This window comes from Solanum verrucosum, unplaced genomic scaffold, assembly GCF_900185275.1.
Source record: "Solanum verrucosum unplaced genomic scaffold, falcon-dt-bn FXZP01000108.1, whole genome shotgun sequence".
Classification (NCBI taxonomy): Eukaryota; Viridiplantae; Streptophyta; class Magnoliopsida; order Solanales; family Solanaceae; genus Solanum; species Solanum verrucosum.
Window position 1 is genome coordinate 3,742,696 of NW_026020274.1, and position 22,405 is coordinate 3,765,100.

At 34.5% G+C, this 22,405-nt stretch overlaps 4 protein-coding genes across 7 annotated transcripts in view; 1 reads left to right on the plus strand and 3 right to left on the minus strand.

The window, feature by feature from the left end:
* Nucleotides 1–22,405, minus strand: part of LOC125833919 (uncharacterized) — a 234,306-nt gene that overhangs the window by 102,290 nt on the left and 109,611 nt on the right. The window lies entirely within an intron of this gene.
* On the minus strand, nt 365–7,027 carry LOC125833935 (uncharacterized). Of its 2 annotated transcripts, none has more exons than XM_049513098.1 (2): nt 6,856–7,027; nt 365–996 (listed from the first exon to the last, which is right to left on the minus strand). In XM_049513098.1, exon 2 carries the CDS (start codon nt 988–990, stop codon nt 784–786), a length of 207 nt encoding a protein of 68 aa, XP_049369055.1. In that variant the 5' UTR covers nt 991–996; nt 6,856–7,027; the 3' UTR covers nt 365–783. The 2 variants fall into 2 exon arrangements, with proteins under 2 accessions (XP_049369055.1, XP_049369057.1); XM_049513100.1 differs by having other exon boundaries at nt 365–1,000.
* Nucleotides 10,000–15,522, plus strand: LOC125833930 (ras-related protein RABC1). 2 transcript variants are annotated; one of them, XM_049513094.1, is made up of 7 exons: nt 10,000–10,174; nt 10,424–10,572; nt 11,406–11,474; nt 12,954–13,019; nt 13,778–13,899; nt 14,084–14,212; nt 15,252–15,522. In XM_049513094.1, exons 2-7 carry the CDS (start codon nt 10,437–10,439, stop codon nt 15,357–15,359), a joined length of 630 nt encoding a protein of 209 aa, XP_049369051.1. In that variant the 5' UTR covers nt 10,000–10,174; nt 10,424–10,436; the 3' UTR covers nt 15,360–15,522. The 2 variants fall into 2 exon arrangements, with proteins under 2 accessions (XP_049369051.1, XP_049369052.1); XM_049513095.1 differs by lacking the exon at nt 10,000–10,174 and having other exon boundaries at nt 10,248–10,572.
* The window catches only part of LOC125833921 (probable protein phosphatase 2C 11), a 179,669-nt gene continuing 176,495 nt past the window's right edge, over nt 19,232–22,405 (minus strand). Inside the window, exons 9-10 of the mRNA XM_049513081.1 lie at nt 19,735–19,877; nt 19,232–19,602 (exon numbers count right to left, since the gene is read on the minus strand). Coding sequence (XP_049369038.1) covers nt 19,749–19,877 — 129 coding nt within the window. The 3' untranslated portion in view covers nt 19,232–19,602; nt 19,735–19,748. The remainder of the gene's footprint in view (nt 19,603–19,734; nt 19,878–22,405) is intronic.

Here is a 22,405-nt window from a genome sequence, read left to right on the forward strand (position 1 = left end):
ACACGATCTTGCAAGATGAGTGAAATACACCCCTACATTCTCGACAAGTTTAGGGGGTTTTTTCAACACTTCTCTCGGCTTTTTATTAAGAACCTCATGCTCTTACAGGAGTTTGAGATCACTTGTTATACTATGTGATAGATTGAGGGTGTATCTAAGTTTAGTTAGTCAAATAGAGAGATGTTTTTAAGGCTGTCAATAGTTCGGGGACGAAACTAATAATAAATGTGTCAAGTTCAGGGGTGTTTTCAACATTTCTCTCGTTAATTTATCATCAAATAGGCAAAGGGACAATGATATTACAAAACAAAGAGATGAAGGGTAACATCTAGAGAGATTTGAAGAACTAAATAGATCCAATTGGTAGTTATTGTAAAAGGAGTTACTCCATTTTCCGCGCCCAGAACCAGAAGTTCCATCTGGGTTTATTGACAGATCTCATGTTTTAAAACCTTACAAAAACATATATTTTGCTTTTGAAAGTATCACGGAAGCAGTAATATATCCTTTACTGGTACAAAACTATTAACATACCTCAGGTACCGGAGGGTAAACAAACTGCATCTAGCACAGGCACTGAGTGATGCTTTTTCACTTCAACAAACTCCTACTTTCCATTAGTACAGAACTAACGAGTCCTGCAGTTGTAAGGACCCATATATCTTAGCTATTAAAGATCATCCTGGGAAACCATTTGACTGGAATATGCCACCACCCTACAACTTTTATTTTGACAGTTTATACGTTACATTGTTGAAAAAAATAACACATGAGTTGTGTGCATCACTTGGATGACAACTGCTGAGAACTATCCTTCTTTTCTTCCTGTTTGGATCCTGATACAGCTGCTGTTGCTGCAGCAGTCATGGCAGCAGCAGCTGCACCTAATTTTACTCCTCCTGCAGCTTTAACAGCACCACCAATTTTTGCAAAGGCAGCTATTCCTCCGACAATAATGGCTCTCAAAGCAACTGTTGGTTTAATACTCATATTTGTCTACCTGAGAAAAAAATATATCAGAGTTGTAAAGCCCCAGATCACCTAAAAACAAATATCACATTGGCATATAAAAGGAAAGATATTAACACATTTTTCTCTGAAATGCAGAAGCTTGCGTGAGACAATAACGAGCCCTAGTTACAAATTCCTAAAGTAAAAATAGAATATAACAGATAAGGAACTAGATAAATTTTCTATGCTACTATTTTCAGAAACTACACACCACAAAGATCAGTTACTTCATTTCCTATAACAGACAAAAAAATGCGGTAACTGCTGCAACGACCTCCTAAATGGCTAAGTTGTAACAGAAAGGCTGGAATGGAGTGTAGCAGTTTCAAATAAGTCCTACAAATGGGTTCCAAATTACAGGAGTTTCGGAAATAATTCCCTATAACCCAGCACTAGAAAGAACCAAAGGCAAAAAGTATTCATGATAACCACTATAGATTGCAAAATTATTCATGGCAATCCCTACAGATTCTTCTTCTGCAAACTGAAAGCAGCGCATTCTTATGTAAAAGAACACCAGGATATTAAGCATTAGGCGTCCAAATATAAAATTCACACCAGCTCTATAGCAATAACATGTGAACCGTTTCTTCACCTAAATCAAACTATGGGATGGAAATTTTTTTTCCAAATATGTTGTGTCAGTGCTGGAGGTATCACATTTGCAGAATCCTCACATCCATAAAAATGAAAAAGCAGCATAAAGATTCCCCGCAATCTTAGAGTCAACCATGAGATTTTGAGCAGCGCCTCTACAGCAACTTCTCTATTCTTGTGATTCCAAGTGTTATGTACTACCCAAAATAAATAGGTGCTGGTTCTTGTTGACACATGTCTTGCACCATGCACTAGCATGCTGCAAGAACATGGCACAGACATGAAGATATACCAGCAGAATGGTCTATCAACAACCCTGCACTGACTGCAGGCTAAAAGGCCTAGGTACCTCTGATCTTCCACCAAATCCATGCATTCCATGGCCAGAAATTATACTGTTACACATTGTTCATTCATTAGAACCCTTACTACAGAACCACCAGCTTCCATATCAAGACAAAAGGAAGAAAACTTGGAACACTTGAAATATAATTAGCCTTCATTTCAGAAACTGGCATGTACTTCAAAGAAATCCTAATTGTCCTTCTCGCACTCTTGTGATGACATTTTTTTTTTGAGAAATGTAACAGTTAGTCTATATTTATCCACAGGTATACTACCACAAAAGTGTAGTTCCCCTCCAAAAGTGTTGTAATTACATAGGATCCTATATACCACCTATTCATCATACAGTAGGTCTCACGGATCATTAGACTTCTAAAACTACCAATATATTGAAAAAGCCTCGTTAAATAAACTAGATTGTTTTCATTACCCGATATTAAGGAATCCGCACCCGTATCCTTTGACTGCAATACAGAAAAAGGCACTCCACCTCTTTAAAAAACTATTATAACCATATCTAAATATTAGTAAAGTTATCAGACACGAATAGGTTTCAGAACGTCCTACTGTAACAAATTCATGTTTAATAATTCACATTGTCTACAGCACAAGCTGATATCACAAGCAAGTACCTAAACTTTGGCTTCAACTTGTCTTTTTCTCATCAGAACACTCAGTTTTTCAATTACCTATCTAATCATTAAAACCTAATAACACATGATAAAAAGAACATCACATGATGCTATTTGGTCATTGCATCTCACATATCATCTGATAAAACATATTGTAAGCAGAATTGCAGTCAAAATTCTGCACAAAACATGAAACAATAGCCTTCCAAGCTACATGAATTTTACGGTCTTTCACTGTATCCACACCATTAATCCATTAAGACTTTCCGTTCATATTCATCAATTCAAATTTTGATGATGATTTTCTATAACCATTTGCATGGCATGACCATGACTGTTGTGCTCGTCTTGGACTTGGCCGTGCCTCTTAGGTGGGTCAGCCTCATGTGCTGCCCTTGACTTCATTATAATGCCCTTAATTTTATCAAAAAGACAATTATTGAGTATTGGAATTAAAAGGCCCAAATGGGGCAGAACTGTTGCAGCCTCAATTATGTGTTTCCTCCTCCACCATAAGCAAAACAAGTTCTACAAAATAGTCGTAAGACTAGCAAAGTTACATGAGCGAGTGTTGGGCTTTCAGCACCCCAGCAATTTCCATAAAACGAGTGTCGTATTTGTAAAATACGAATGATCAGATGGATGTATGGTGATATGAGTTTAGCCAAGACCAGAAATGCTCAGCAGCACATGGAAGAAAAAGCTACAACACGCAGATGGTGGTAGAGGCAGATCTTTCAATTGTTGAAGCTACAACCATGCAAATAGATGCAATAAAGCATGAAGAAGTGGAACCTGCTTCATCGTTAGATGGTTCACAGGGTACCCTTGTAGATGAGGAAGACGAAGCAACAGATGTTAAGGAAGAGACTGTTAACGTAGAACTAGCAGTCCTGGTATTCAATGATATCTGGTGATGCACAAACAAGGAACTAACAAGGAATATGTACATTGCTTTGAGATAATGCAAGATTCCTGTGGGTTCGTACCAGGTAAGGGGAATCTCCGGTGTAGCTTTGTTAGTTGGCATAATTCTGATGTAACTGATCAAGTTGGCTATCTTGAAGTCGAAGAAGAACTGGTAAAGTATAAGCATGTTCACATCGATTCCTCTGTTTAGTGGATATTATTTAGCTCTCATGCTGCTTATGGCAATGTGAAATTAGAAAGAATGCTTTGTGGACAAATTTGCTTCCTCGGTACAACATTTGCAGTGTGCACCAGTAAAGGGAATTTGAGGGACAAACTACTGCAGTGGTCATATGTTGCAACAGGAATTGCTATCACTTGGTGCATACCATCTGAGATACTGTCAAGTGATAGAGAGTTTCACTATGACTCCAAGGGGAACATTTAGACACTAACAAAAGAAGGGGCACAACAGTTCTAGCACTGAAATTGCAATGGATCATACTCTTGTTGGTGTGAAGAATGTTCCCTGAATGATGGAATTGTATGACCTATCTAGCAATTTTATTTCTTTAGAAGAGTACTGGAATGAGGCCCAAGGTGTCAAACTTGCGCTTCATGTTGGATAGGGATTGAGTACTAAGTTTGCACAGGACCAAATGGAACATGCCAACCCAATGCTTGGGTTCAATAATTTGAACAACAGTGTGGGGTTAACTGCTGGTCACATGAATTTGAGCATGAGCAGTTCCAACTTGTACTGATTGATCCAATGATATTGGTGTCTACAATATTACCTTTTCCAAGGGCTCTTACATGTGTACCTAATGGTTCTGGTGCAGCACCAAGAACCAATTTGGATTCATGCCACGGCATTCAACTATAAAAGTCAATCATCTCGTGAGTAGATTGGTGGAGTAGTATAGTGAGAGGAAGAGGGACTTACATATGGTGTTCATTGACATAGAAAAATCATACGACAAAGTCATTAGAAGAGTTATATGGAGATGTTTGGAAGCTAAAGGAGTACCTGCAGCCTACATTAGGGAGATTAAGGACATCAGGACATGTATGATCAAGCCATGACATGGGTGAGGATAATGGGAGGAGACCCGGAGCATTTTTCAGTCGTGATGGGATTACACCAGAGATCAATGCTTAGTCCATTTTTATTTGCCTTGATGATGAATGTACTGCAACATATCCAAGGGTGTATGCTATTTTGCAAATGGCATAGTATCAATTGACAATAAGCTAGAGGTTGGGAGACAGACCTGAGAGTCTAAAGGGTTTAGGTTGAGCAGGACTAAGACTGAGTACTTAGATTGCAAGTTCAGTGGCGTTACCCATGAGGAGGATGTGGAAGTGAGGATTGATACTAAGGTCATCGCTAGGAGAGAAAATTTCAAATATCTTGGGTCTATAATATAAGGATATGGTGAGGTCGACAAGGATGTAATACATCGTATTGGAGTGGGGTGGAGGAAATAGAGGCTCACATACAGTGTCTTATGTGATTAGAATGTGCCGCCCAAGTCTTAAAGATAAGTTTCATAAAGTGGTTGTTAGACCAGCCACTTTGTATGGGGCCGCGTGTTGGTCGTTCAAGAACTCGCACATCCAAAAGATGAAAATAGCATAAATAAGGATGTTGAGAGTGTCCGCATGCTAGACGAGATAGGATTAGGAACAAAGATATTTGGGAAAAAGTAGGATACAAGTGAAACATAGATGGTTCGGGCATGTGAAGACGAGATGTCCATATGCCCCGGTGAGGAGATATGAGAGGTTGGCTATGGTGGGTCCGAGAAAAGGTAAAGGTAGGCCGAAGAAGTATTGGGGAGAGGAGAGGTGATTGGACAGGATTTGAAACACTTGCAGTTTATCAAGGACATGACCCTAGATAAGAGGATATGGAGGTCAAGGGTAAGGATAGAAAGGTTAGTAGGTAGTCAACGTCTAGTTTCCCTTATCAGTGGTAATAGTATTTCCTTTTCTCCTACTTTCTTATACTTCGATTTTATTATTACATGTTTTATGAGCTTCAATTATCGTGTTATTTGCTAATGGTATTCTGTTTTCCTTCTGGTTTTGTTATGCTGTACTTAAGTCGAGGGTCTATCGGAAACAACCTATCTACCTTCATGAGGTAAGAGTAAGGTTTCATTACACATCACCCTTCTCAGACCCCATTTTGTGGAATTTCATTTGGTATGTTGTTGTTTGTATCTTATAAGCCTACTAGTGCAGAAATCACAAAGAAGTTGTTAGCCTTAGTTGGAACGAAATTGACTTTTGACTGTGGCGGTACATCAACACTGAACCTGGTTGCTTGATAGAGCTAATGAAGTTTGACATGGGAGGAGTGTTGCAGTTGTTTCAGGTGCTGCAAAAACTCTTGAAAAAATAAAGACAGCAGAACTAGAGTAGCATTTTAGAGCTTTTTGGGGCTTTTTTCTTTTGATAACACTGAAGAATGTTTACATACGGTAAATGTACACATGAGCTCCTTGATTTTTACAATGCACACTTTTGAGGACAAGGGTGAGTTGAAGGAAGGAGATTTGATGCGATATGAATTTCTTAAGCCTCTTAAAGAAACTGGAAAGGAATTAAGGAGGCTCAAGTTAGCATTGGGCACTTATGGCTTGTTTTAGAGAAGCATGTTAGCCCAGTCCCGTCCTACTTCCCTATGTATTAAGCCTATAAATAACTTCCCCTGAAAGAACATACTTCTATTTTGAGAAAATGAATTATCCCTAGTTTTTAGCTTAGTTCTTAGACCCTCTTTATTTCTTTAGTTGGCTTCCAATTCCAGATTGTATAATGAACCAACCCAAATTTGCAACTCTACATCAACTTAGCAAACTTCTTTAGTATGTTGCTGACTCATTATGAGAGCCACATCAAAGTCCTCTAATTGCCTACACATAAAACTAATCTAAAGAAAACTTGTCTTGCCCCATGAGGCCATGATATCGAAATCAACATCTAGTAATCCCAAAACAACAACAAAACGAAAAACCAGACATTGCCCTCCACAGCTTGAATCTCCTAAATTTCATATACATGAACCTACTTACAATATTTGTCAAAACTATCATGGGTTGCAAGACAAATACGACACCAAAAACTGAACAATTTCGTGTAAGCAGAAGACTGCAAATTATCTTACAAAAAGATTTGGGGCTTCATTTGGGCAGTGGGAGACCAGAAAATGTCAATGCTATCAAACCCATATTGGGGATTCTCATATTACAGATAAAATTCATTTTGAAGAAAGAGATTAACGATTTGCAACAGGTGAAAACAAGTATAGTTATAAAAATCTAAAGGCAGAAACCGTGAGAGTATTACTTACCGCTAGATTTCCGCCGGAGGAAGTGATTGCTCGGAGACTCGCCGGAGAAAGATACGGGGAGAATGGGCTGAAGCACCGGAGACAGCTTAATTTGAAAATGCGGGGTTTCTGTTTGTTAAATGTTGGAAGGGACAAAATTTGGGGAAATAAGGTCAGGAGGTGTTACGAAAGTAGAAACTAAAAAACAAGAATTAAATTATTTAACGTGTTCGATGATGTGTATAAGAATAATTATATGTTTAAATTTTGATTATTTGCTTATTTTATTTTAATTTTTTTCACAAGGACTTGTAGTATCTTACTTTTAATATGACTTGAATTCTCAATCTATCAATTGATGGTGGAGGTACTCAACCACTTAAACATATCTCACTTTTCATTTCACTTGATTTTATTTCATATAGGATACCACATCAGATGTGTTTTAGAAAAGTTTTTCAATTTTACAAGGAGTTTTGATCAAAGTCAATATTTTGAAAATTTGAGTTTAATGATCCCATTAGGTCCAAAGAATGACTTGTTACCTAGTTGAAATTTCGTCACAATTTTCAAGGCTTTAAAGGTGTTTTGGTCGTTTAGAAGGGTTTTAAATTTGTCTTAAGTTTGAAATTGATCATGGTCAACATTCTGTCAAGACAACCTTAAAATGATAATTCGCATTATTGATTTATCTTTGAGAGGTCCCAAGCGAGTTCATTTTGAAAGACAGGTTGCTTTGAGGTTGTTCATGTTGTTGTATCGAGTGTCATTGCTCCTATGGTTCAGGAGATGCACTGGTGAAGTCGTAGAAGCGGAGAGGTTTCTACACCTGTGAGGAAGACCGGGGTTGGGGGTGGTTGCGCCTAAGATTCTGTCATAGCAAGAAATTTATGTTCTTGTGAAGTCCTTCAACATCAACAAATGGTATAAGTAGTAGTCATATTCATTATCCAACCTTGAATTGTGGTATCATCAATAAAGGACGACATGACAGCCACTATTGGATTTCTGATGTTGGTACAATCAAGTACGTAGGAGGTTTTATCACCTCTACAAAAAATTAATATAGGTGAAAAATAAAATCAACATGAATATCATGAATTAAGTACGGATTTCAATCATAATCGTTTGTTGATTGCTCTAAGATATTGTGGTTTTAATTTTACACTTTTAAAAAATAGCTTCTCATTCCCGTATATTATATACGAAAATTGTTGGCTAATATTCATAGGGACATTATTATTGGTAGAAAATGTTGTTGTAAAATTTGCTCCTCTGCTTTTGTCTAGTACACCACAGCAAAACTATGTCTAGTGTGGGAGAATTAGAGAGTTATCCCTATTAAAATTTCAGAGATGCCTACAAACACAAACATCTTATATGCATAAATTCTTACTTTGTATCTTCGTAGGCAACTTCATCATGAATATCTATAGGTACTGGTGGTGATGGTAGTTGGTTGTGAAATTAATAGAGTTGATTGTTATGACAGGAGTGAAAAGATTTACTTCCAACATTATCAAAAGAAGAAAGAAATTATATGATTTTTGACTCCAATAGATTGAATTCTTTTTAATGACTCTAATTCTTTGTAGAGCTGAGAATGAACAATTAAAACAAAACATAAGCTAGCTCAGTAAAATACATCCACAGATTCTTGTCGAAATATTTTTAGAGTGTTTCTCACCATATTTCTAAAAAGAAATGAAAAAGTGTTTATGAAAAGAGAACTCGAAATGCACATACAATGCATAGAATGCATATGTGCCCACGAGATACACATATGACACACACAAAAAATAATTTTATCTCGAATATTCTTAAAACCTCTTATTAAGATTTTACTTTAGACCACCAATTTCACAATAATAATAAATTACTTAAAATATTTTATTTTAAAAAAAAAACATATAAAAAAGTTATGGTTAAAGAAAAATTTAATTGACTTTCCAAATTTTATTTTTGCTACATAAATTATGATCGAGGGAGCAAATGCATTTTTCAATAATTTATATATTTACAAGTTAAATTAAAAGTACTTAAATCACAATAATTAACAATTTAAAATACTTAAACAAAGTTTTAAAAATTTTGGTCAATTTTTTTACTGACTCTCAAATTTTATATATGTCCACATAAATTAAAATATTTTTTTCAAAAAGTAATATACATTGAGTCCGTACTATCCTCTGTATCAAGACTCAAATATAGTGAACATTAGTGAGCAATTTCTGGTGAGCATAAAAAAAAGAAGAAAGAATATAGTAGAATATAAGTTAGTAGATGAATTTCATTTTCCAATATTATTAAAATTATGAATTATTTGGGTCAACATAGGTGATGCTAGAAAGTACTATTGTTTGCTACCAAATCATTATTTTTCAGTAACGGTAATGATATTTAATTCAACATTAAGAAGGTTTGATAGTCAAACTCATTAAACTTAAATTATGATTCTGCATGACAATTATCTTCTCCCAATGCAAGTTATCTTGAGGCTAGTAGGTCATTTGATCTTATTATCTTTAATAAGACATAATTATAATGGAGTCGATATTGCTAAATTATGTATTGTTGGTAAATGAAAATGTTGGTGTAATTTCCCATCCTTTATTTTTGAAAAAAAAAAAATCTAATTCTACTTCTCATTTTTTGTTTCCTCCTTAATCTTTTTAGTTATCTTTTTTCCTTCGATTAAAATATTGAATAAAGTCATTTTGAACTGAAATTATGAATTGAATTTGAACAATATCTCTTTTGTGAGTAACTGAAATTCAAGGACCACTTCTGAAAGTGAGACATTTTATTGAGTCTTTATAATAATTGAATAGACGCACTCAATAACGACATATTTAGTTCAAATTATTTTCAGAAGCGAATGTTTGAAATATTCTATTGTTAGAGCAGCCACCGAAGTCTCAATTTCAATATAGAATTCGTGAATGCCAAGTTGGTTCACCTTGAATGGCATGAGACACACGTAGAAAGAACCTCCCCACGTACAATTTTTAGGAGATTTTGATTATAAAAAAATCCATATATATCTATGTCACCGTACAATTAACAGTTTTCTTAATTATATTTAGTATTTATAATAAACAAATTTGTATACAAAATTTACTTATTTTCTATTTATTAATTTGTTTTTTTTAAAAAAAATATTTTGTATTACTTGGCATGATGAAAAGAGACCAAACAAATATGAATAATCTCAAACGAAACAATCGGTGGCCGATCCGAGTCGGTAAACTCTCTAAGCGTACAACTTGTTAAAGCATAGTGTACAAGCAAACGCTTCATTATAAAAGTTTGCCTTCAAAAGAAAGCAAAAGCTTCGCGAGCTTTGTTCTCCATTCGTCAACCTTTTTCTCTGTATTGATCATTATTTAATACAACTTTACCAATTAGAAGGTTTTCTCTCTGTTTCTTTCTCTTCGATTTGGTTGTTAATTTTGTTGATTTGATATATAGTTTTTGAATCTGTGTTTGTTGATTGGTGTTCTGAAAAGGGTTTTTTTTTTTTTGGATCTTAGGGTTTTTTAGGTTGATTGAGTATCTGGGTATTACTGGAAATTTGAAATTGTTGGAGGGTTTTTGAGAAAATGGAACCGTCTTCGTCTTCGCCGGAGTTTGATTACTTGTTTAAGCTGTTGTTGATTGGAGATTCAGGAGTAGGGAAGAGTAGTTTGTTGCTCAGTTTCACTTCTGATGCCTTTGAGGATCTTTCTCCAACTATTGGTAAGTTGTTAATATGTTTTTTTCGAAAATTGTTAATTTAGCGGCTTGTCTGTTTTTAAGTATATTGTGCAAATATACTTGCTTAAATTATTTTTTTTGTGTACATTTATAAAGAAAGAGGAGGTGTGTGTGGAAGTGGGAATGTTTTTTTGATAAAGAAAGTGGGAATGTTAGATGGATCAAATATGAAATATTGGGTAATAATTAATTTGTGGATATGGTGGTATTGATGGAAAGATTGAATATAATAGTTTAGTGTTTTGTGGGTGTGGTAATAAGTTAAGCGAGGGTTCTTTCAGCTGTTTATGCGCGAAACTTGTGTTGGTCAATGGTTCTATTGCATATTGAAGGTTAATTAACAGTTTGGCTGCAGCGATTCGATAACTTGCTGCATAAATTATGAAAGAGTTAATAAGACACTATTTGGAACAGTTATGTGCCTATATCAAAAGTGAAACAAACAGTTGGAGTTAATTCAATATGAGTGGACGAGGTGGTGTTGCATTGATCTAACTAGATGAAGGGGAGTATTTACTGCATTGTGGTATTCACATCGTGCCGCATGACCAGCAGCAACAAAAAGAAAAGAAATACTTAGAATTAAAATGGTGGTTATAAACAGTTAATTGATCTGACCAATTTCATGATGAGCTTTTCCGTTACACAGTGTCTGAACTCACAAATATATTAAGAGATAGTGAAGATAGTGCACTTGAACTGAACTTAGCAGGTTTTCACGGTGCACTTGATATGCCATAAATACATTAGACAAATCCTATTTCTTTTTTTCCTGGATAACTAGTTATGGAATAAGTCATCTCTCATATTCTCAGGTGTGGACTTCAAGGTAAAACATGTCACCCTCGGGGGGAAGAAGTTGAAGCTTGCTATATGGGATACAGGTAATACTGTTATTTTATGCCCGATCCTCAATAAAGTCATGCTTTATTTTAAATGTTTTAGTTACAAACCCTTTTAACCAAGTAGCATTCTTTCAGACCCCTGAAAGAATTCTTATCCAAATATATCCTATGCGAACCAAGGAGAGGTCATTGTTGATTACCCCTTAAGTTGGATTATATGACATGGTATCCTGAATTGTATCTTGTGGTTTTCCATCTAAAAGCTAAAATCTCTTCAACCTAAGAAACATCATTTTGCATCTGTCAAGTAGAGTGAAGAATTGAAAATTACGTCCCCCTTGAGTCATTTGATATTACAATTTACTTGACAGAAACTAGTACTGTCAACTGTTGGTCGCAACACACACAAGTAAATGCAATTGCACGCATACACCAAAAACTTACTAATTACCAAGAATAGGACAACGTTGGTTTGTTTAGACAACTAAACTTGCTTAAAGAACCAAACTAAGCATGAATCATATTTTTGATAAACTTAGAGCAAGTAGAATCTTGTCAAATCCTGAATGCTAAAATCTTTGTGATTTCTCTCAGTACTTCATTGAGCTTCTTGTATTCTCCTAACTGTATCTTGATGAATTAAGTCATTATCCTAGATTGCTATTATACCTGCAAGTATCTTTTAAATTCCTTACAGCCTACCTTGTGTAACCTATTTTATATGTTTCATGAGAAAAATGTTACAAAGATCCATTAGTGTCAAGCCATAGTTCTGATTGCACAAGACAATTAGGTATATTCCTTTCCTAATTACACTGGTTCAAGTATAATCTAACCTTAGATTGCCATAAAAAATATCAATTACATGGTTCCCAAATAAATCTACAATCAATTAGATGAACCAGGTCCAATATTGTAACTAATATGCATCTTTTTGATGCCATTAATGAAGCCAATTACTTCTTCATAACCAAGCACAATATTCAATGCTAAGTTCATCATCAATCAAAAACAAGGAAGAACCGAAGAAGAGTGCAAATAATTGAATACTGTATATATGTGAACAAAATGGTAACCTGTGAACACAAAGCAGCACTTAGGCTCTAAGATTAGAGGACCTAGGCGGGTTGTCCACAAGTTCAGATAGTGATGCCTGTTATTCAGTTAGGTGTGGGGGTGCCAATGGTAAGTTGAATATTGTACCTCCAAGAATTTTCTTCTGCAAAATGTATTAAAATGAGGAAAACCTATGAAGTGCCTTGAAAGTTAGCAAATCTTAAGTAACGAATTCTTGATATTTGTTCATATATTTAAAATCAACTCATCACCAACTGACCCACCTAACGCCTTTAGAAATAAGGTGGTGGCAGAGGTTGCAGCTGATTGGTCTTGCTTCTTTGAATATTGTTGTCAATTTAATTCAGTGATTGAACTCAGCATGTTTTTCTGAATGTGCTAATAGGAGGTCTCCTCCAGCACAATCCTTAGTTATAACATTATGACTTTGTTGTTTTGCAGCTGGACAGGAAAGATTTAGGACTTTAACGAGTTCATACTACCGAGGAGCTCAAGGAATAATCATGGGTAATCTGATGTCTCTTCTTTCTGCTTTGTTATTTGATTTCATGGATATCCATATTATGTAATCATCATGCTACACTCACTTCAATTGCTTTCTAAGAGATAAGCAATGTTCACTCCTGTCAGGACAAACACTAAGCACAAGACAAGAAGTTGGCACAGCTTGCAGCCTATATATGACATTATGCTTCCTTATGTGTTGGTTCATATGGTTGTCGTAGTTTTCGAGTTTCTATAAATAGTAGTCCAAAACATTGAAAGAGTGTTCTAGTGCCACAGTGAATGGATGGAAGAGAGTGTCTTGACTTCTTAGAATATTTCTTAGGAGAAGTATACGTCCTTTCTTGCATTGTTAAAAGAATAGAAACGTTAGTGGAAAGAGAAAACTAGTGCTGGTGCATAGGAAAGTATACGTCCTTTCTTGCATTGTTAAAAGAATAGAAACGTTAGTGGAAAGAGAAAACTAGTGCTGGTGCATAGGAAAGTATACGTCCTTTCTTGCATTGTTAAAAGAATAGAAACGTTAATGGAAAGAAAAAACTAGTGCTCGTGCATAGGAAAGCTCTTTAACGATCTGATTGTGAGTACCATTTAGAAATGTGATTCTTCTTGCTTGTTTATTTTTAGGAGCAAATTCAGTTTCTTCTTAATGAATTTCTTGTTGTTCGAACAAATTCTTTCACCCAACTACCCTGCCACCCCCAAGAATTGTTTTAGCATGTTGTCTTCTTTTAGACTTATCTATCTTTGATTTTCAACAGTTTATGATGTAACAAGGCGAGACACATTCACTAATCTCTCTGATATATGGGCCAAAGAAATCGACCTGTATTCAACAAATCAGGAGTGCATCAAGATGCTTGTTGGCAACAAAGTTGATAAGGTACCTCTCCTCCTCTGCGGAAGAGAATTTCTTCCATCTCAAGCTTCTTCCATTTTCCCCAAACACAATCGTATACGCCATATTGACTAGGTGTATTTGTTTCTTTTGAGTCAAAATTGGCGGTACGTGATGATGCTTGTGAGTTTTCAAGGGATGATTCACATACATATGAACTTTTCTGCAGGAGAGTGAAAGGGTTGTCAGCAAAAAAGAGGGAATTGAATTTGCCAGGGAATATGGATGTCTTTTCATCGAATGCAGTGCAAAAACAAGGGTTAATGTGGAACAGTGCTTTGAGGAGCTTGTGCTGAAGGTATGAATCAGCCAAGGGTCTTTCTTGTATATTGTTCATGTTATAGTTTGAATGGACTAGTAAGAATTAAAAAAGAAAAATAGTTTGAGTGGACTGGCCAGTGGTCATGAGTTTTTCAAATAAATGGAGTTACAATGCAATTGAACATTAACAGGGATGTAATCTCTCCCGAAAAGAAGCTTGTTTGTTGCCTAATAGCACTTGTAGGTCTCAGTAAAGGAGTTATTATTCGGGATGGTGGGGATTGTATGCATATTTATATCTGCAGTTAGGAAAACAGGAAACAATCGCTTAAGCAAATGTACACCAACAATACAACATGGTTTACTTTTTAAACTGAAATTCATTACACTCCTTACGCGGACCACACAATTTTATTTAGCTCTAGGGGATGATATCATATCTATAGCTGTTTTGTCATGTGGACTCTTGAGATCTAAGATGTGCTGGATGTCAAGTATTGAGTTTGGCTGAGCAACAGGTTGATGATGGCTGTGAGATCTCTTACCTTCATTTTAGATATTTAACTGTCTTCACCGGTGATAACATATCTCGGATGTACCTAGAGCAGGCCATATCTTAATCATGGTCCCATGCATTTCTGGGATATCTCCTTGTTGAACAGCTGGTGGCTTTTGCACTCTAGGCAAACATTAAACTGAACAACAAACTTTTAACACTAGTGCCATGCTAGAAGAAAGTTTTTTCTTTGTTGGGGAGATGAGATTGGGGTGAACTTTGTCAGTCATCTGCCCGTAGTCACTGCAACTTTCCCTTCTTTTTGGGGCTGTTTCCTTGTCCAACGTCCTTGCTAGCAAATATTATCTCAATAAATGGTTCAATTATTGCTTCGCGGAACAGAATACATGCCCTATGAAGTTCAGTTATATTTTGTCTTCATCTGTAATGTGTTTTTGCAATAGTTTGCCGACTTTTAACTTGGATCTCAATATAAAAGATGGACATGTCCCTTTTACTTTCTTTCTCTCCACCAAAGAGAAACATTTCTTAGTTGTGATGATGAGTTTTGGTTTTGCAGATTCTGGACACTCCAAGTCTCTTGGCTGAAGGTTCAGCTGGTGTCAGGAAAAATATATTTAGACAGAAACCTCCGGAATCTGATGCATCAACAAGTGGCTGTTGTTGAGATGGATGTCTCCTTGTTTTCTTCATGCTTTCCCTTTCTTTTGTAAAACAAAATGATGTAATTACTTGGAGATGACAAACTCTGTTTCTATCCTTCACGTTTGTAGTTCGTTTGACTGAATGTTCTTCTGTTGTCCTCTTGCTCTTAATTTGATATTTGAAGAGTTCTTTTATTTACCACAGCAGTGTCTGCACAGGTTCAGATATAAAGAAGCACTTGGGCAGAACGGAGAATTTTATCCATAATTACAAGTTCTGGGTTCGATTTGAAGGAATAGAGAATTTCTTGTTGAGTGGTTCCTTCTTTAATCGACTTGATTTTGAATTAGTCAAGTCAATGTCTATATGATGTGAATCTAAATTAGTGAAATCAGTGTATATTTGATATGCCGAGTGATGCTACGGAAAGTAAATATATCTGAAGAAAGCTTAGTAGAAAATGGATTGAAATAATCAATTTTATTGAAATAATGGTTGTCTTAAATTGATTACTTTATAAAAGTAAGCAAAAGAAATGAAGCTACCCTGTGAAACTTTCAAAGCTTTACCCAAATACAATTTAAACAGAAAATGAAAAGAAGACAATATCAGATTCTGTTTTCTACTGTAAATATTACTCCTGGGGAGCTATGTGGTTCAGACGAATTCAGTAATTTTATCATAGATTCTATATTTGTACTACAAAATTAAATACATATATAAATATATTAAGTTGTGAACTCAATAACAAAATTGTGTGATGACTCAGTGGTAAGGAGGGACAATGTAAATGCCTTCAATAGAGAAAAAAAGTGTATGGGAAGTGATACAATTTTTATACATGGGGAAATAAGTAGTAAATTTGGTCTTCAAGTTATTATCTTATTGTGGTTTTGGTCCTTGTATTATATGATTTACCATATTTGACCTTCAATCAATTAAAATGTGTTATTTTAGTCCTTAAAACTAAGGAATGTTATTTTCCCTTTTTTTTTTAGTAAGAACACAGACTATCAATATTTGTTTTATTTGTGTACCACAAAAAATTGATATAGATTATATATGTGGATATCTGAGAAAGACATGGAACATCGTACTTCTGTGAATATGTGTATTTGTGATTGATCTTATCCCAATTGAAATTGAGATACAAGTTATATCCGAGATATAACCTACTTGCTTTCTCCTCTATCTCTCGACCTTGCTTACCTCTCTCCTCCATAAAATTCCACAGTGTAGACTAATTTATTATATTAGAAGTAATATCAAAATAAGTTAGGACTATTTCTTAAAATTGAGAATTAATTATAGGAAAGATAAAATGAAATCTTTTATATTATGAGTTGTGACTACTTGTTAACAAATTAAACAAATGTGAATGCTCATTTTCCTTTACACCTTTTTATTGCCTTTTTTTTTTATTGCAATAATAAATGAAAAAATGAAAAAAAATAAAGATAAATAGATTTATTGGTCATAGAAAAGTGCACACGTGCCTAACTTTATTCCAATAGGACCAGAATAATTTCTTCCCCTAACCATGCACATTCACTACATTAATACAATTTTGAGACAAAAGGTAGGCTTTAAGATTAAGATAAAAGATGTATGATCTAATATATAAATATGATTATACAGCCCCCAAGGCCTAGCTCAAGTGGCAAAAGGTGGAGGATTTGTGGCTTAGGTCGCAGGTTCAAGCCCCACACCATGCAAAGCGAAGCCCGGTATTTAAGTGGAGAAGGGTAGAGGGGCGGGCCCATTATCCACCGAGTTTAGAAGGCTGTGATTGGTCCAAAGGACGGGTCACAGACGGATTTCTCAGTTATAAAAAAAAATAAAAAAATAAAATATAAATATGATTATACATAAAGTTCCAGTAGAAATATTAATTTGAAGAGTATAAATAACTGAAAACTAACATAAATATTATGTTCACAGTATCACCAACTCAATATGTGAAGGCACTAGAGCTTAGCATATCTTCTTGCATTTCGCACATACTTATTTTCCTCAAGATAAGTATAGGTACCTTTAAAGAGTTGAAAAAATTGTTCAAACGAGGTTAAGCAGCATATTCATATTCATGATTGAGACCAAAACATTGAGTAAACTCCCCACACTCTTAACAAGTCCAACTCTAGCCTTTGAACTTGCCTAGCAACGGCAAACTCAATCCAATAATTATCAATGTCATGCTGGGCAAGTTTGTTTGTTTAAATCAAAACAAATACGAAATTGATCTAATCTCTCAACTTTGCACATTTTCAAAGTATGGTTAAGTACCCATGTGATGCATGTACTTGTTCATATACATTTTCTGCAGCATGGGATTTAATGAATGGTTTGTTAGCATCAAAATCAAGCCTATAAATATATGTATGTCCACAACTACAAGGGTATCCATCTTTTGGAGAGGACACACACTCGTGTCTGCTGCTTCCTTAACAGTAAGGAAAGACAGTACTAATATGATCCTGATCCGCTCCACAGCACTAGAAATACAAAAACAAAAGCAGTTTAGTTTCATCAAAACAAAATCCATTTTTAATCACAAAAGGGCTTGTAGTTTACCTGTTGATGTTTTTTCGCCATGAGAATAGTATAACAGAAACGACTCTTACAGGGATCTTATGCGTGTATGGATATATATATATATATAGAGAGAGAGAGGGGCTATAAAACCTGACCGGGCCACAAAGTTACTTGGCAACGATATTTACTTGGACACAATACATCTTTTATGTGTTGTTATAAACATATTTGTATTACCGTGAATGTCTATTATGTGGAGAGAAAAGTTAGTTCCATAAATAAAAGGATTTTTCCTCATGGTAAGTGATTACTGAGTATCACTCATTCCCTAATATCCCGCAAGATGCTGCCATATTATGATTCACAAGTCTTTTTCGACTTCCCATATTCTATATTTTCAAGTTTAACTTTTCTATCCACGTCAACTCAAAAGCTTTATAATATTATCATATTTACATACAACAAAGTTATGATAATATTTTTATTAAAGCAATAATTTATGTTGTAATCGACTTTTTTATTTGTTTGTCTTTGTTAAAATAAATATTTAAATAAACCTTTTTTTATTTATGTCTTTGTTAAATTTTTTACAGCCATACTACATTAATATGACCTTTAACTTAGTTTCAGCTGACAATTATGACATTTAACTTTGAATGTGCACAAATAGACACTTAAACTTGTATAAAATTAAACAAATAGACACATTCGTTTTACAAGACAATTTTGTGTCCTACGTGACATTCTAAGTGTATTTTGCCACGTAAAACACGTTTGCCAACTTTTTCAATTTTATACAAATTTAAATGTCTACTTATGTACACCCAAAATTGAAGGGCATAAATATTAACTGAAATCAAGTTAAATGACATAGTCATGTATTATGCCTTTTTGGAGATTTCTTAATTAAAATATTTTTTTTTAACTATTTGATGATATATTATATGTTTTGAAATAGAGAGCAATATCTATGAATATTCATATCACACAAGTAAAAGGGCCATTTTGAAATTTATGTTTCATTATTGTAAACTCGTATCTATTCTTACATCTTATTATTTTGATGGTGATTTTAAAACGTTTTTTTTTTTAGAAAAATGACGAGAAATGTCATTTCCAAACTCAAGGTTGACCTAATAAATATCGTCGAAAACACCTTATAAGATATGATAGTTCATTGACATCATTTTTATTTGATCCAACTATGCAAAAATCAATCAACATAGAAATATAATTTGTATAGCACCTAAACGTAATAGTGTGTCCTAATAAGTCAAACAATGACTTTACATATATCCTACGTACAACATTTATCTATGGAGTCTCTGGAAAAAAAAAATTAAATCGAATCACAACTCGAAGTCAAAGAAAGTAGTAGTAAACATAATCACTATAGTCCCATGAGTAGCAAAGTTAGGAGAATACAACGTCAACAAATACTGGATTACGAATTCTGGGTAGGCCAAGTGAAATAGAGAACGCCTATCATAATAGATATATGTAAATAGAGAAGACAAGACTATGCCAGTGTGATTTACACTTCGTCATCACAACATAACAATTGAAGGCAACATTACAAGTCTATAAGAGGAGACCATCCATAGAAATCCCCATGACCACTACTTCAACTGACATGGCCACCTGAATAACTTAATGATCAACAGAAGAATGGCAAAGTTGGAAAAATAATCTAGTTACAAGGCCTACATCTTCCCTTCGGGATCTTTTATCTGCAGAGTGAATAGCATTGACGACAAACATCATTCTTAATGCTTAAGTCTGTTGCAAAACAACAGAGGAGAAAGTTTCCGTGTCTTTTTGGTTTTTCTTTATGTTTGTAAGTAAAGGAAAGGTAGGCAGACCTTAAAAGGTCCATTCATGCGCTCTCAAATCGAACAACCACACAGGTGATGTTATCTGAACTCCCCCTTGAATAAGCTTCTTCAATAAGCCTACGTGAAGCTGCCTCAGCATCTTTTATGTCCTGCACAAGGGTCACGGCCTCCTGTATGTAATGAAGAGAAGTTACACCGTTAATGTTCATAACTGCATGAATCTTTAAGGAAGCAATCAGCAAATAACAGCATACTAGACACATCAGCAAAGCTTTCAAGCGAAGCACTATGAAGCTACTTTGTTTTTTTTTTTTTTTAAATGAGCAGTACTAAACCTTATATACAGATGAACTCCAAAAACTCCACTATTCTAAATCTAAATTGAATCTAAAACATCAACTATGAAGCTACTTTGTAATGTCCTAACAATCATGAAACTAGAATTAAGGAAGAAGCTTAGTAATTTTAAGAGAGAAAAACTTCCCCAGTTTATTATTTTCTTCTAACTTTATAAATAAGGAAAGGGTAAAAGCCTCACACAAGCTCTAGAAATCAACACTAACCAAACTTGAGTTTGCTTGAGCAAAGAAGCATTACATCAAGCTCTAAGCCTACGAACCAGTTCTGGCCAATTCTTCTGAGCATAATAATCCCCGCTTTCATCAAACTCCCAAAATAGTGAATACATTAGAAAGTCTTTTCCCCTCAATTTCAACCTCAAACCTATGAAAATTTAAAGCTCAACTTGGAATTACAAAACTGAGTTCCTGATCACTAATGAGCTTAGCGAAGACTTTCATCTCTTTTTTGATATCCCTACCTTTTAAGGACAAGCTCCATGTTCAAACAAAGACCGAAGAAATAAAAGAAACCCACGTATGAGCCATTCAAATACAATCCAGGTTCTGAGGTTTCAAAGGGAGATGTCTGGATTAATCATCCACCTCAGAGCATCCTCAGTCACCTTCCACCCATCAAATTTATACTCTGTCCATCCTTTTTAGGTGACATTGTTTGACATTGCAAGGAATTTGGAAAAATTAAAAAAATTACACTAAATCTATGTGCAAGGTCCCAAAATCCCCTTATTTAAATTGAATGCGGTAAGAGTCACATCAGGAAGGGAAAGCAAAAAATAAGGTTAATTACACTAAGTACCCCTATAATATTCAGTTTTGGATACAACCTCTCTACCTTTACAAGGTAAGGGTAAGGTCTGCATATACACCATCCTCCCCAAACCCCAGTTGTTGAATTACAAGAGTATGTTTTGTTGTTGTACACCCCTTGTACTATGAAAATCATACACTTAAATCTTATACGAGGTATATCAGTAACTAAGTATATTAAAATATAATTATTAAAAGGTAACTTAAAATTATACATACCACAAATTACCTAATAAGATATATCACTTATTAGTAACAATCTTCTTGCACTTTAAACATGTATCTTATTTGTATGTTTATTCAATTTTAATATTTTATTATACAAATTTCTTCTTTTGTAGTTTTGTTTTGTTTATTAAAATATAAAGTTTCATTTGTGTAGGATTTCTATTATATATAGGAGGTTGAAATGTTAAAAGAGAAATAGAGATATCACCATTATATTTTAATTGCTTGGAAGATAAAAAAAAATTTGCCAAATAAGTTTTTTTTTTAAAAGAGAAAATAATTATGTCGTCATCCTATTAAGTAATTTGTGGTCACTTCTTATCTAAGGGTTTGAAAAGATACATATTTAAAGAAAATAAAAATTCTCTTTTAATTTAACGCATGATTAAATATTTTCAATAAAAAGAATTATCCACTTTTTTAAATTTCATAAATACATAAAAACTTTTTATTTATAATTTTAGTTTGTCTATTTTAATGTACTTAGTTACAGATATACCTCCTAAGACGTGTAAGTATAGTTACGGATATACCTCCTAAGAGGGTTGTAAGTGTTTAATTTTAAAATACACGAGTTGTATCCAAAAGGAAATCATATTAACAGGGGTGTTTAGTGCAATTAACGCTTAAAATATTAAGGTTAATAGTTTCCAAATATTTAATGGTGTCGTTCTTTTGGAACATCCTAAAAATAAAAGTGTGATGCAAAGGGGTAGAAAAGTACTGTAGTATTATCTTTAAAAAGGCATGATTTACTAGCATATGTTGATTGAAAATTGGGGTTGTGTCTCCTCACAGTTATCACTTATCATAATTCTTTAAGATTCAAACAAGTTGGATATATTCTAGAACTCAATAATAAAAGAGAAAAGATCCAAATTTACCCGTTAACTTTGCAAAATGGTCTAAATTTGAACATCATTAATGGTTGGGGTTAGATATACCCCTATCGTTACAAAAAGGGGCTAGATTTGCCCTTAATAACTAACTAATAACCCTTACCAACACGTGGGCATTTTTGACAAAAGGAAAAGAGTTCAATAAGCCCTTGAATTATGTGAAATGACCCATATTTGCCTTGTGCCTATATAAGCACAGGGTTATTATGCCAACAACAACAACACTGTCTTCTTTTTTGAGAATTAACAACAACACTGTCTTCTTCAACACTCATAACCTCAAACGACTAGGTCTCTATCCCCAACATAAAATTAACCACCGTTAAGAGAACTTAATTGTATATCTCATTCTTTCCCGATCATTGTTTGTTTCGTCATCTTACGACAAATCAAGTAATTGGT